At 35.9% G+C, this 14,370-nt stretch overlaps 2 protein-coding genes across 14 annotated transcripts in view; one reads left to right on the top strand and one right to left on the bottom strand.

Moving 5' to 3' along the window:
* Window positions 1-8,345, top strand: part of LOC148649197 (formin-like protein 2) — a 76,580-nt gene extending 68,235 nt beyond the window's left edge. For 2 of the 11 annotated variants that reach the window (XM_088605565.1, XM_088605558.1), the window contains 7 exons: window positions 109-238; window positions 720-883; window positions 1,754-1,855; window positions 1,986-2,084; window positions 2,521-2,644; window positions 5,782-5,878; window positions 6,355-8,345. In XM_088605565.1, the coding sequence (XP_088461691.1) occupies window positions 109-238; window positions 720-883; window positions 1,754-1,855; window positions 1,986-2,084; window positions 2,521-2,644; window positions 5,782-5,878; window position 6,355 (717 nt within the window). In that variant the 3' untranslated portion in view covers window positions 6,356-8,345. Of the gene's footprint in view, window positions 1-108; window positions 239-719; window positions 884-1,753; window positions 1,856-1,985; window positions 2,085-2,520; window positions 2,645-4,334; window positions 4,467-5,781; window positions 5,879-6,354 lie in introns of those variants that run through there. The other 9 variants (XM_088605566.1, XM_088605559.1, XM_088605563.1 and 6 more) reach the window with 7 other exon arrangements.
* A 2,134-nt stretch (window positions 8,346-10,479) lies between these two features.
* Window positions 10,480-14,370, bottom strand: part of prpf40a (PRP40 pre-mRNA processing factor 40 homolog A) — a 28,538-nt gene continuing 24,647 nt past the window's right edge. For 2 of the 3 annotated variants that reach the window (XM_088605567.1, XM_088605569.1), the window contains one exon: window positions 10,480-11,675. In XM_088605567.1, the coding sequence (XP_088461693.1) occupies window positions 11,586-11,675 (90 nt within the window). In that variant the 3' untranslated portion in view covers window positions 10,480-11,585. The other variant, XM_088605568.1, reaches the window with a different exon arrangement.

The raw sequence follows: 14,370 nt of genomic DNA, 5'->3' as shown, positions 1-14,370 counted from the left end.
CAATTTACATTAAAATTTTAAGGATCTGTGTGTTTTTAGAAGGATAAAAGAGACAGGAAGTAGAGTGTGTATTTGTGTACAGCATACTAAAATGTTTAATTCCCAAAGCTTTTAGACACTAAGTCTACGGACAGAAAGCAGACTCTGTTACACTACATTGCCAATGTAGTCAAGGAGAAATACCATCAGGTGTCCCTCTTCTACAACGAACTCCATTATGTTGAAAAGGCGGCAGCAGGTAAGGGCACTCGGTATTCAAGACTCAAAATAACAAAAGTATTGTATTAATATAAGTTTGCCTGTATGTTTTAAGGAATTACTGATCCAAAATAATGTGGCTTTCTTCTGTGGTTTAAACTTACTAAATTTTTATTGTTTACATGAGCAAGTTTAGTCTTTCACACATTTTTTTCCAAACAATCCAAAAGTTTCAAGTTTCAGCATTTATAAATACGAATAACTAAAGTGCAGCTATTTGTCTTCACAAATTACACTGCAAATTACACTTTTCTACAAGTACTGTAACTGAATTTGAATGTTGTATGGACTCCATTATTTTCTGTCTGTTTTTAATAAGTGGGAAGCCCTAGTCCCACTCTGTTTATGTAGCTGTAAGTCACTAGTTAGAATTTCAGGCTGGTAATTGTCAGTATTCGATTGACACAATATTCCTTTGGTATGGAATAGTATCAAGCTTGGTGTTCTTCCTTCTGCCTTAGTATCACTAGAGAATGTCCTATTGGATGTGAAGGAACTTCAGAGAGGAATGGACTTGACAAAACGGGAGTACAGTATGCATGGCCACAACACTATGCTGAAAGACTTCATCAACCAAAACGAAGGAAAGCTCAAGAAACTCCAAGATGATGCCAAAATTTCACAGGTAAGTGGTTTTCATGTAGGCATTTGATGCTAGCCTTGGACTAGAAATAGAAACCTGTGGTCAGATATTTTCCCTATTATCCTGCTTGAGCAAAATTTCATCTGACTTTTGAGGGATGTCATAACATTATATATATTATGCAGCAGAAAGTCAGGGACTATTCGGGTATGACTGAGTTCTAACAGAGAGGGGGAAGATTAGAGATAGATACTTTATTGATCCCGTGAGGGAAATTGCAGTGCAACAGCAGCTTAACACACACAACACAGCCACAGTGTAACGAATTATATAATAATAGTACAATACATACAATACAATACAAGAGTTAATCACAGTCCGGACAAACAAAGAACAAACTAGAACAGAACAGTACACAGAAAAATCGTATCGCACATATGAATATAAATATAGATGTAAATATAGATATAAATATAAATGTATTGCACAGGTCCCTGGCATATATTGCACAAAAAATGGTTGTAAACGTGAAAAAGAAAAAGAAAGAGAACAGATGTTGCAGTAGATGAGTAGATGCATTTAGTCCAGAAACAGGTCACTGTTGATGTTGCCTCTGCCAAGACGCAAGGTGGATGCGTTGTACAGTCTTATGGCAGAAGGCAAGAATGACCTCCTGTAGCGCTCCCTGTCGCACCGTGGATGAATCAGTCTATTGCTGAACGTGCTCTTCATTCCTGCAAGCCTGTCATAGAGGGGATGGGAGAAAGGACATAGAGAAGGGACAGACTTTAAGTTTAGGAGTTAAGAGTGGGAGAGAAGGGGGTCAGAGGTTGTTATTAGCACATTTTCTTGATTCTAGCATACTTGATTAGAAATGGAAATGTATATTAATATTTTTTTTTCTTTCTAAAGGATGCATTTGATGAAGCAGTGAAATATTTCGGAGAAAATTCCAAAACAACGCCTCCTTCTGTGTTCTTTCCCGTCTTTGTCCGATTCGTGAAGGCCTACAGGGTAAGGGAAAGCAGCACTTTCCCGTTTTTCAATGAACCACCCAGTTACCACTGCTTTCGATAAAGATCAGAAACTCCCAGAACTATGTGGATTACAGGTGGGGTTTTAATTTCCCCTTCTTTTAAAACAGCAAGCAGAAGAGGACAATGAACAGAGGAAGAAACAGGAGCAGGCACTCATGGAGAAACTGTTGGAGCAGGAGGCCATGCTGGAGCAGCAGGACCAGAAGGTACTGTCATGTTGGCACGATCCAGCTAATTGTGTAAAACATCCAGTAAAAAAGTCGGCAAAATGTGAACCATTGCCTTGTCTGTTTTAGTAATATAAAGTTATAGTAATATCTTTGTATAAATTATTCTTTATGTACTTTGTTGTACAGTAGTGCTCTATTTCAGATCCTGTTTAACCATACTCAGGTACATTTAAAACCAAAGAAAAGAACAGATTCACAAATGTACTTAAGGTATCACGTTTACTACATTTCATTAAGTGGGAAACAGAGAGTAGTTATAAATCAGACAATATCCCCTTTTGTGTCATATGAAAAGCACTGTTTCCGGCATATTGCGTGTTAATTCTTTGTGTCCGTTTTCACATGTGCCCCAGAATTTGTTTTGTTTGTGCTGCCTTTTGGGATTATCAATCTGGTTCTTATCTCCCGCCAGTCGCCATCGCATAAGAATAAGAGGCAGCAGCAGGAGCTGATTGCAGAGCTGAGGAGGAAGCAAGTCAAGGACAGCAGACATGTCTATGAAGGCAAAGACGGTGCCATTGAAGATATAATTACAGGTAAAGACAAGCTGGGCCGTGCCGTGCTCTTCATTGTAGTTAACTTGATTCAAAACCTTAATAATTACACAGGTACACCCTGTTAGATGTGGATTCTTTATTTGCTTATATATTATTATTGTCATATATTTATACCAAGATTCGATTTTAATGCTTCACACTATAACGTTTCTCTGCTGGGCAGAGATCCGCACTGACAACGTAAACTCATGAAACTGCTTTACTTTTGTTTTCCTGTGAACAGAGCATTTAACTTTTGTTTTTATATTCCATGTACATTTATTACTGCCGTACAGTACTATTTCACAAATAAGCAGTGAAAGCAGGAATGTCAACAGATTTTTAAAGTATACTTTATAATGGCATTAAAAACACATTTTGAAGATTAAATTCAGTTATTAAATGTCTAGAGTTAAACAACAGAAAGCATTAGTGTATATTATAACAAGATAATAAAAAATACTAAACTCCAAGAAAATCACACTACTGTATAGTCCTGCACAGCAAAGCTCACAAATGGCAAGATTTTATCAAAAGATGTGTATTATTTTTAATATTAATAGTTCATTAATATATTTCCTAGGCACTGTTTTCTTTCATGCTGCGTACTGTATTAAGGAAAAGGATACATTTGTACCAAAATGATTTTTCTTATGCAAGGGTTAGACTGTTTTTCTCAGTTCTGAACCTGAACCCCTTTTACGTCAGTCCCAAAGAGGAAAATTGATTCGTTATCCATTGATTCGCTCTACAGTGAACTTTTCTAGAATTAATTTCCGACATATAACAGGATATATCTGTACTTTAACTCAGACTTGAATACAGGAAAAGATACAAGTGGAGCTGTTTGATTGGTACTTGAAGGCGCTAAAACAGCTCTAGCTATGTGCAGCTGACTGCATGCCTTGTTCATTACTTGCAGTTTGTTACATTGCATTAAATTAACTTTTACGTGAGACTAACAGTATTCATCCTTAGTGATTTAACAAGTAGATTCTGAAAGGTTGTATTGTGGTTAATTCTAATATACTGCTTCTATTTTTAAAAATGCCATCTAATTTTGGTTTGTGCCACCACACATCTGTTAATAATCGTTGCCGTTCTGCTTGTTTTGCTGTAATAGTTTTAAAGGGGCTGAGCTGTTGAAGAATGAGTGTCTGTAAAAAACGTCTCATTATGAAATTTAGAAAATTAAAGCCATGAATCTGCCACTGTTAATTGCTGGTTGGTGCACTAGGAAGTAAATAATTTTTAAGATCTCCTTACAGTAGAAGTAGTGTTTGCAGTGCAAACCAGAAAGTGGTTAATGTCAACGTTGAAAACAGGCAATTTCCTAATGGGAACCACTGCCTTGGATTCATGAATCTTGTCCTTCACCAAAATATTTACCATTCTCTGAATGTAAAAATCAAAATGTGATTTTGAGTGGAAGTCTATAATCAAAAGTATGCTTGAAAGGATTAAGATTAGCTGCTGGAAAAATGTAAAAATGTATCTGCAAGTCCTAAATGTGATGTCAGGAAAGGGGGATGATTTCATTAAAGATAAAAGCCCTTTAACCACTTATTATGAATGTTTAATAATGCTTAGCTTTAGTTTCCATTTTCTGTAGATTGCTAACCATTTCCTAGAACTGTAGATGTCTGCTGCTTACCGTGTTCTGTCTTGTTTGGCTGTTGTTTTAATGCAGTGCTGAAGACAGTGCCCTTTACCGCCCGAACAGCCAAACGTGGTTCTCGGTTTTTCTGCGAACCTGTTCACGCTGAGGAGTTCCATTACTAAACTTAAAAACTTTCTCAGCTGATGCTCATAAAAGGTTGCTGTAGGTTGAAATACTATATACGTCTCTTTTTCACTCTTCATGGGCCCACCTGGATGTGAACAAACGTGTGTCTGGTGTCCTGTGGGGCTTCTGTCCGTGCAATGCTGCCCTCCTGGCATGCTGGTGTGAAATCTCTGGAGGAGCTGTCGATTCCTTGTGTGCCCTGCATGACACGTGTCACCGTCACCCGATCCATTTCACCTCAGCAGTGCACCTCATCCGTGATACTCCTGACACATTGTCACAAGCCAGAGCAAACCATAATGTCACCAAGTCTTAGGATCTCGAGTTAGAGCCTGCAAAATTAATAATAACCCTTTGTTGATTATTGTTTTTTGGATCAGGCCTTTCATTTAGCACCCCCTGGTGTTGAAACTGTATAGCTTTATGGTATTATTATTATTTTTATGAATAATAATAATAATAATAATGATTATAATAACCATGGGGTACACATTGCTCAAACTCAGAAGAAAACAGTCCTGATCGAGATCTCTTGTGTTTTAGATAAGTGGCACTATGCCTTGCTTTTCTTTTAATCTCCATGGAAAATTGAGTGTTTGTAAATATTTGTTTGCATTTGGTTTTGCATCATGCTGGCTTTTTCAGTGCACTTACAATTTCATACTCACCGTCCCAGTGCTATCTTCTTTTAAGTGTTGGTTTTCCCTCTGTTGCGAACGTGTTATGTTTCCTGTGGCACTGCATGGTTGTGCTTTTCAGTCCAAAGCATGAGCTTCATTTTCAACATCACTTCTGCATCTAATATAGAAGCCAGTTACATGATTCACACCGCTATCAGCAAGAATGGTTAGATGTAAAATATTTAGGTTATCTTTTCTGTTCTGGCATTTATTCATTTGAATATAGTGTATCAGAAATAACATGTAACTGGCTTGGGGCATGTTTTGATTAAATGTCTAATGTGCTGGTATCTTTCTTATTTGCATGGAAAAAAGTGGTGGTGGTCTGTTTTTGCTGTTTTTAAACAAAACACAGTGTACTTCAAAGTTTAATGTCAATGAAAATGCATCCCTAGTAATCGCCTAAATTTAAAGAATCGATCTACATGTATTTTATCTCTGGTGTCAATCTGCAAAGCAGCTTGGGTTTTGTTGTACAGACATGGTATCTTTTTCTTTTGCTCCTGCTGTACCTATAGCAACTACCAGCCCCACTTCTCCTAATCTCTGCCCCCTGGCTGTTCTGCTCTGACCGCTAACCAGCAGCAAAGCCTACCCGAACACTCGGGTTCTGCTCCTGCATTCATCCCCGCTTCTGTTTAACCATCATTTTTGTTTTTTTCTTCATTCAGCCATAAAGAAGAATAATATAACTAAATTTCCAAATGTACACTCGAGGGTAAGGATTTCTGCTAGCACACCGGTGGTGGTGGATGAAACACAAACCTGGCAAGCATCCTCTTTTTTTAATCTAACTACTCCATCTGTACTGAAACAGTGCATAGGCTCAAATATGGCAAATAAGCCTGCAATTCAGACATTTGGTGATGGTTTCTTTTTCCCCCCTCAGTAAGTAATTGTAATATTGCATGGCTGCTGTAAGAGTACACAAAGACAATTAGAGGAGGTTTGATCTTTGCAAAATATAAAGGAGCATTTGATCAGTCACCTGCAAAAACAACCAGTTGCTTACATTTTCCTTTGTGACAATCAAAGTAAAACCCCTTGGAAAAACTTGACAATCAATTATTCATTTTAGCATTTCAGCCTTCTCTGACAGTTGATTGCTCACATGTCCTCATGTTTGTCTAACCCAAGCTGCTTTGCCTGACTGACTGCCTACAGTAACACAACCAATCATTTGGCTTTTGAAATGTACAAGCTGTGTAACTTGGGCCTTTTATTTCCTCTCCCCCCCCGGACAGATCTTCGAAATCAGCCCTACAGGCGAGCCGACGCGGTGAGGAGGAGCGTCAGGAGACGCTTTGATGATCAGAACTTGCGCCCAGTGAACAACTCTGAAGTCACGATGTGAATGAGAGAACAGCACGTGTCAGGAGTGTGTGTGTGTGTGCATGTGTGCGCGCCATTGCATCTTTGTGAAAAGTAATGGTTGAACAAAAGCCAAGAGCTAGTTTCAAACCGGTGGGGCTGGAGGGTAAAAGGAGTCTTTGTCCCTGAATTCGGGAATCTAGCATTTAGAAGCCAAGTGCCTAATTCTGATTAGAAGGTGTTTACTAGTAGCAATATGACCTGATCTGGCTTTAATTCTGTTCCAAGTAATGTTGAGCTTTTTTTTTCTAAACTGGACACAAATGTCTGTACAGAAAATCCTCAAGTCTTTCTTTTGAAAGTTCAGAATGTAAGGAACATGATTCCTGGTGTTGAGGGGTATTCCGTGACATTTACTATGGAACTCCATAGTAATTGTGTAATACATTCCGGTGCTATTGTATTTAGCCTAGGAATTAATTTTGTGCTTTAGCTGCATTTTTTTTCATTAGCTTCTCCTTTTTTTTACTCAAGGGCTAATGATTTTATTTATTTTTTTAAAGAAAAAGTGTCCCGGTTCATTCCAACATTTAATACAAATCAATTTCCAGGAGCAGAAGTACTATGACATATAAGGGTGAACTGTTTCTTCCCACAGTCAAAGATTTCTGAGCAAATATACAGCAATTCCAGAAAACTGAAGGGACATTCCGAGGCTGGGCTACATTTTTTTTTTGTGAAATGACAAGGTTAATGTGAATTGTATATACTGTAGGCCTCCATACTAAGGTATTAACATCTCATTTATCAGTGTTATTATGGTTTACATGGACCAATACAAAAAAAACTGTACAGTTTCAGAGATGAACTACTGAAGTAGAACTTAAGTGCTCAAATAAAATGCAAATAAAAAAAGGTATGAAAATGTGAACCTTATAAATACATACCATATAATGAAATGATGTGAGAATTCGGTAATGATAATTAGAGCATACTACATCCTGTTGTGCCGTATACACTATATATGTTGAATACAAAACACAGGCAAAGCACTTAAGACTTCTTAAGTAGTTTATCATGAAAATGAATTCTGATTTTAATTCTCTTAAGATATGCTTTAGCTAACAACTAAATCACCTTGATTGTTTTTACTCACCATCTTTATTGTACAAGTTTAATGTATAGTATTTAACCACTAATCCACGTTCATTCAGTTTTGCTCATGTGAACCACTTGGTGTGAGTGGCATTTGTTTTTGATAATGTGTAGTTATGTTAAAAAAAAAACAAAACAAAAAAAATTTCTAAATGTACAGATATTTTGCTACGAAATGGGTGCAGTTTTTATGTTTTTTGTTTTCTTTTTTTTATAATTCTTTTTAATCCACATATTAGCTTATAGTTAATATTGTACATATTGTTTAAACAAAGTTTGCAACACTCTCTACTATACAATCTGAATGTTTCTTTAACTTATAGTTTTTTTGTATATTTAACTAAAATGACAGTGAACAAAATTTTGGCTTAGCTTTAATAGATTGATCCTAGATATTTTTAAGAAGTTTCACAATGATGTATTCTGTGTGCTAAGCAGAACATGCCAAGATTTTGTCTTGCTTGCCTGACATTAAAATGGCATTAAACCATTGATATTACAGTGAAACTTACAGGTCATTTGACCCTAAAATATCAATTTCGCATGTGTGTCAGCTTATTTTAAGGAAAAAAAAAAGGTAGGTTTGTGAATTTCGACTTTGCAACAATTTCATCTCTTTAACTGGATAATATTGGCATGTTCTTCAGTAATGTATTTTAGGCAATACCTGCTTCTTTGCAATATTAAACATTTTAATAACGCAAGTTTCAAATTAGATCTCTGGTTTCTCCATGGCTATGTTCAAATAAACTATTTACACTACTATAAATGCAACGTTCTGTCATTTTTAAATCAAGCTTACAATTTTTGGATATGAAAACACGAGGATTTCTTAGGCGATCCTGTAGAATGGAGCTCCATCAGTGCTGGGTAGTCGTGAGAAAACCAAGATGTGTTCAAATTCTTGCAATAACCCAAGATGCTTCACTTCTCCAGTTTGATCTTTTAGAATACTTTCATTCTTTGATATATGGATTAGTCGTGCAAGTATCTAACTTAAAACTAAAGATATAGTCCTGAATTTGGAAAATGTACACTATTAAATTATTTTTATTATAAACAGTTGTAAAACCTGTGTAGCACTGGTTAATTCTTTAAAATATTTCAATTCTCTGTCTTAAAGAAAAACAAAAATCTCATTGCCATGTTTTAGTCACCAATTTGTATTTTTTTAAAATGTGGTAGTATATGATGGGAAATATTAGTGTACATTTCTTGTAGGGCTTGAAATGGTGCACATTTGTGAAGTTGTTTTACAAGTTTCTGGACAATCTGGCTATCCTTCTGTTTCTGACAAATGTAACAAATTGCTTCTAGGTGCTCTAAAGACAGTTACAGAAACTGGGTTAATAAGGAGCATCACTTGGAGCATGGTGGTTAGCTATGCTACAATTCAACTATGTGTGCATGGGAGAACAAAAAAAATGTTCAAATGACACCCCCCATCATTCACCATAATACTAAATATTTAGGTTTCAACTTTAAAAATGCCTAAACAATTTTGAGCATACAAAACCTTTTACTCTATTGACCATTTACTATATTGATTTTGTTGGCATTAGTTTGAATAATTAATCATTCAGATGTCGGATCACAGGACACTCAATTGACTGAATTGCACACTACACCTCACTAGTGAGGAAGCAGATTGGGCTGAAGTGATTTATTGTGTTGAATGTCAAGTCGGGTGAAAACAGAATCTTAGACTTCTCAAGAAAATCCCTTTGTACCAGTAGATTGTTGGAGGTTGGCCTAAAGTACCTCAGTGCGCTGTTGATCAGTCAGACGTTTGTAGTCGGCAAGTTCTAACCTGGCAAGATTTAAATGGCTATTGTAATCTGATAATGACAGGTGACAATCTGAAGATGGGGAATAGGGAGGCCAGGAGCACTTGCTCGCTCCAGAATTCCATTTGCAGTGATTGACAGTACCCTGACTGATAATGCTACACTGATCCAAGTCCTCCTTTATGGTCTTTCTTATGACAACATTCACAAAAACACATGAAAATCCCCTTTATGCCAATAGATTGTTGAAGGGAATGTTGAAGGCAGAATGTTCATACTGCTCATGTAACAGCTTGCTTGTGAGAATACACGTCTTATGCAAAGGATACCCAACTCATCAGCTTGAACCCCCATTGAACATTGTGAAATGAGCTGATATAATGTGTTCTAACCAGGCCTTATGAGATACCAGTGAATGAGTACCTTTTTTCCAGACCATAAAAGAGGAATGAGAATATAACCAGCTGCAACCAGATGAAGAGCATGCATCAAGGAGGTACCACTTGCATTACTTTTACCAGTAGCTATATGACTAGCTTTCACTAGTGACTTTCACTGTAGACCCTTTAGTTAATGCCAAATATAGCCCGCTTAATTGTACTTATGTTTATAGAATAGTCTGCACTTAACTACAGAAACCTTTTTCCTAATAACTTTTGTTGCAGGTGTAACTGCTTTCTTTTGATGCTCAGTAAATATTTATACTGCACTGTCAGCCTCATCACAACTTACAAGTTAGAACAAGGAATTACTCATGCCTCAGGTGCATTAGAAACTAATAAATCATCTTCCCTGGTTTTAACGAAATTCAAGATACCATATACGTACTTGGGAAAGGAGTTACTTATGTGGTGTTTCACATAAGATGACAAAATGTTAATTTTGTTATGATTACACAGGATATCACTACAACTATGAAGAAGTATTAAAATACTAAGGGCAATAAGTGCATAATGTGGCATCTACCAGTACGCTAAATATAATAATATATTCCCAACTAAAATATAATTAGTGGGAGAAGGAACTGGATTTAAAACATTAGAAACAGTAATTTAAAATAACTGCTTGATCACTAGTCTTAGTAGAGTGAACACTACAAAAATTATGAAGGACCAATTTAGTGAAACTGTCATTTTTTTTATTAAAGAGTTTGGATCAGATCATTCATGCCAAATCATCAGTGCTTTATGTATACTTAAAAAACGGGCAAAACATTCTTAAAAAAACACTTTATATAATGCCTGATTGTTTCTATTTGTATGATTCTATTTAATAATGTTTCACATTTATACTAAAGTGAACACCATATTACAGAAGTGCCCAGTATCCTAAATTGCTAGGTTTATTACAACAAATGAATAAAGGCCCTCCTTTCACTGTTCTGTTAAATACATTAGTATTCTGAAATTGTAAAAATACCATAGGTGTTTCACTGCATACCAAAACAGACATCTTGAATGTAAAACAAAATAGAAATAAACTTGTTTCATGGAAGAAATAATATGTTTAGCATAAAGACTGGGGTATCGCTAAATAATTTCAAAGGGGTGGTCTTACTGAAGTGTATATTGCCAGAGTATGATCAAGTCAATGGAGATGAGGTTTAATGTTGCACATATGTAGTGGATTGGATATGAATCAGTTACTTAAAAATCTTGTATAAATGGGCATGGCAAGGACTTGTCTGGACTGATGAGAAATTAAGAGAACAACAAAATAATCTTTGAAAGCACATGGGTAGCAAACTGAACTAGTCTATGCTCATATCACAGCTTTGTACCATAACCATTTCAGATATTAAGTTACGCTCATCCCTAACAATTATATACAGCTACCACAACTCAAAAATGTTGTTTTCAATTAGTTAAACTGGAAATATTCTAGTTTCGAACTAACGTTTAAAAAAAATACAAAAGGTTGTCATTTTTCATTAAACAATATATTCTGAAACGCATCAGTTACACTTTATGAACCTACACTGAACATAGATTAACAAAAAAGTAGAAAATGTGGATGGATTTCCCCTTGTGTAAGGAAACAATATATTTAACTGGTAGTAGTTCTGTTTGCATTGTATTCTTGGATTCATATATAGCTATTACAGATCACATGAATCCAGTGGTTTGCTAGAGCAAGACAAGCACATATGGGATGGGATTAAAAGGGGAATCGTAAAAATCCAAGGAATTAAAATGTAAATGAGCTCAAACAACAACAAGACATCATGGTGCATCCAGCTGCTCCAAAAGAGTTCTCCTCCGTTTCTCCAGTTCTCCTTCACTCAGTTCACTGCCCGAAGTGTCCCATCCACCCTAGAGAGCAAACAAAGCAAGTGAAGATCAAAAAATAATTTTAAACATAGGGCAAAACTCCCAAGAACAAAACACCTGCTAATCTTTAACACAAAGTTACCACATTCCATAGTACACATTCAAATTAATTTGTATATGGGCTAATTAGTCCTTGAAACTAAAGTCTAAAAAGTCAGGTCATCGGAAGTTTGGACATCATACAAATCAGATGAATTGTGTACTTGTTAACAACAAGAAACTACAGGTATACATAGATGAACACTATACAATGTAAAGTCATCAGCACAAAAGTCACATTAACGTGTTTTCATAAATAAGGAACCGCATTTAAAATGCAACATGTAAAACTAAATCAAAATAGAAATTACCATTGATGTAGTATGAACCCACTACACTCTGTATCTGGGGCTCGCCATTAGGTTTAGTGCAAATCATTTGCCACTTCTTCAGAAATCAAAAAGCTTTGGTTTTTAAAAGTACAATCAAATTTCAGAGAAATGTCACTAAGGTGATATGTGCTGTATGTAAGCCATCTGTTCATGTTCTGATTTAATGTTTTTAGCATTATTTTACATAGGTTAGACCACATCTAGTGTAACTAAAAAGTGAATTTAAAATTGCAGAGGATATAAAAGAGGTACATTATGGATTCTCTTACAGCTTCTGCTGGATTTCCCGACACCTGCTGTTTGCTGGATGTTTATGAGAAAATGAGCAATAGCGGAAACTGTTCATAGATGATTTTTATAATGGTAAAAGCAAATAAAAAGCTAAAGATGTGTTTGTAGAAAAAAACATTGTCTATAAGACCATATATGTGTATATTGGGTTTCAATTAGGAATTACTGGTGATCCCTGGCAAAACCTGAGCCAGGAGCAGTTTTTGTCTATAATAGCATCTAAAAATGCACCTAGGAAATACAGCACTTAAAGAGTTCTTAACTCTTTTCAAAACAATGCCATAAACAATTCAGAAACCATTTGCCAAGCATACACTTAGTCTAATTCCCACTGATGTTAACAGAGTAAGTGCCAGTACTCAGTATTCAGTGTTGTACTTTTAATGTATCACTTTGCACATACAAAACAAGTGATATTACTGTAACTTCGTAACAAACAGCATTCACTGTGCTTCCTCTACCTATGTTCAATTTATATTTAAATAAAATATTTTTTTCATAAATGTGAATGGAGAGCCAACATGCTTGATTTGTACAATAGGTAGCTGTTGTCAAACAGCAATAGTTGTAGAAATGAGTTTTTCCAATTATCATTACAGTCAGTCTCAGGGCGGAGTGGTGGCTCTGTGGCGAAGGATCTGCACTTGTGGCTGGAAGGTTGTCGGATCAAATCCCGCGGCCGGCAGAGGAATCCTACTCCGTTGGGCCCCTGAGCAAGGCTCTTAATCCCAGGCACTATATAAATGGCTGACCCTGCGCTCTGACCCCAAGCTTCTCTCTCCCTGTCTGTGTGCCTGCGTGTCTCATGGAGAGCAAGCTGGGGTATGCGAAAAGAAATTCCTAATGCAAGAAATTGTATATGGCTAATAAAGTGTATGTAAAACTGGTGATAGTGACAGAGGAGTTTCCAAGTGATACTGATCACTAATCTCAGATCCCTCAAAACATTTAAACCATGAACTTTACCTGTGTATATACATTATACACCCATCCCTTGGGTTTAAAAAGATTATTCCTCCGAAACTGTTAGCAATGGGAAATTTAGCAAAGAAAATTACCACCATTTAAGACCACGTAACAAGATTAAAAATAATTTAAAAAACAAATCTCTCCTTTTCAGTCCTATTACTTCCAGGTTTTACAGCTAGGATAAACGCTTTCCATATTTTCTTTGTTTAGCATTGGCAATAAAAGCAATGGCTTCTTCTCCCATCACATTACAATTATAAAGGATTAAACAGGTTGTTCAATGATCAAAATAACTAAGCTCACATAGTAAGTAGCTGCAAAGCAAAGCGCCTTCACTAGGTTGAGAATAAGTTCACACAGGAAAAAAACTGGGATTAAAATACAGCCCGCTTTTTTAGTAAAATTCTGTATAAACAAGCGTTTGCACAGCTGGTTTATTTTTACCAGTAACAAAAACAGTTTTTTTTTCAATGGAACAGATTTAACGAGCGTACAGTAATCACAACAATATTTAAAATAATTCTGGTACATAACGCTAAAAATATTCAATACTAGGATGATTAAGAATTTAAACTTTTGCTATACTGGCAAGATGCAATGACTGCTAATTGCATTTATTGTTAAAGTAACACCGATAACACAAAATGCTATATAATGGTTGTGGCTAGTATTTCTATAATTTATGGTATGTATGGCCCGCTTGAAATACATTTATAATAGTACCAAATAGGTTTGCATGCTCACTTACTGATTAGCAACAAATGTGCATATACAAAATTATATACCCCACACAGGTATTGTATTTATTATTGTATTGTCATTGCTACCTTACCGTGCAGATCTGCACCTATATAATATAATGCACATTACTGTGTTATAACAGGGCAAGAAGATTGGGTCAAAAAGTTAAGCACTTTTCCAGTGAAGCCTTTTCATGTACTGGACCTGGATTAATCACTGGTATACGAGATACCATGTTTACAAGCTTTTTAGAGTAACAATGATTGAAAATCACACTTAAATTTTTTCACACCAACAATGAAAAC

Source organism: Lepisosteus platostomus, chromosome 14 (assembly GCF_059453375.1).
Source record: "Lepisosteus platostomus isolate fLepPlt1 chromosome 14, fLepPlt1.hap1, whole genome shotgun sequence".
Lineage (NCBI taxonomy): Eukaryota > Metazoa > Chordata > Actinopteri > Semionotiformes > Lepisosteidae > Lepisosteus > Lepisosteus platostomus.
This window is presented reverse-complemented; position numbering and strand designations above follow the sequence as displayed.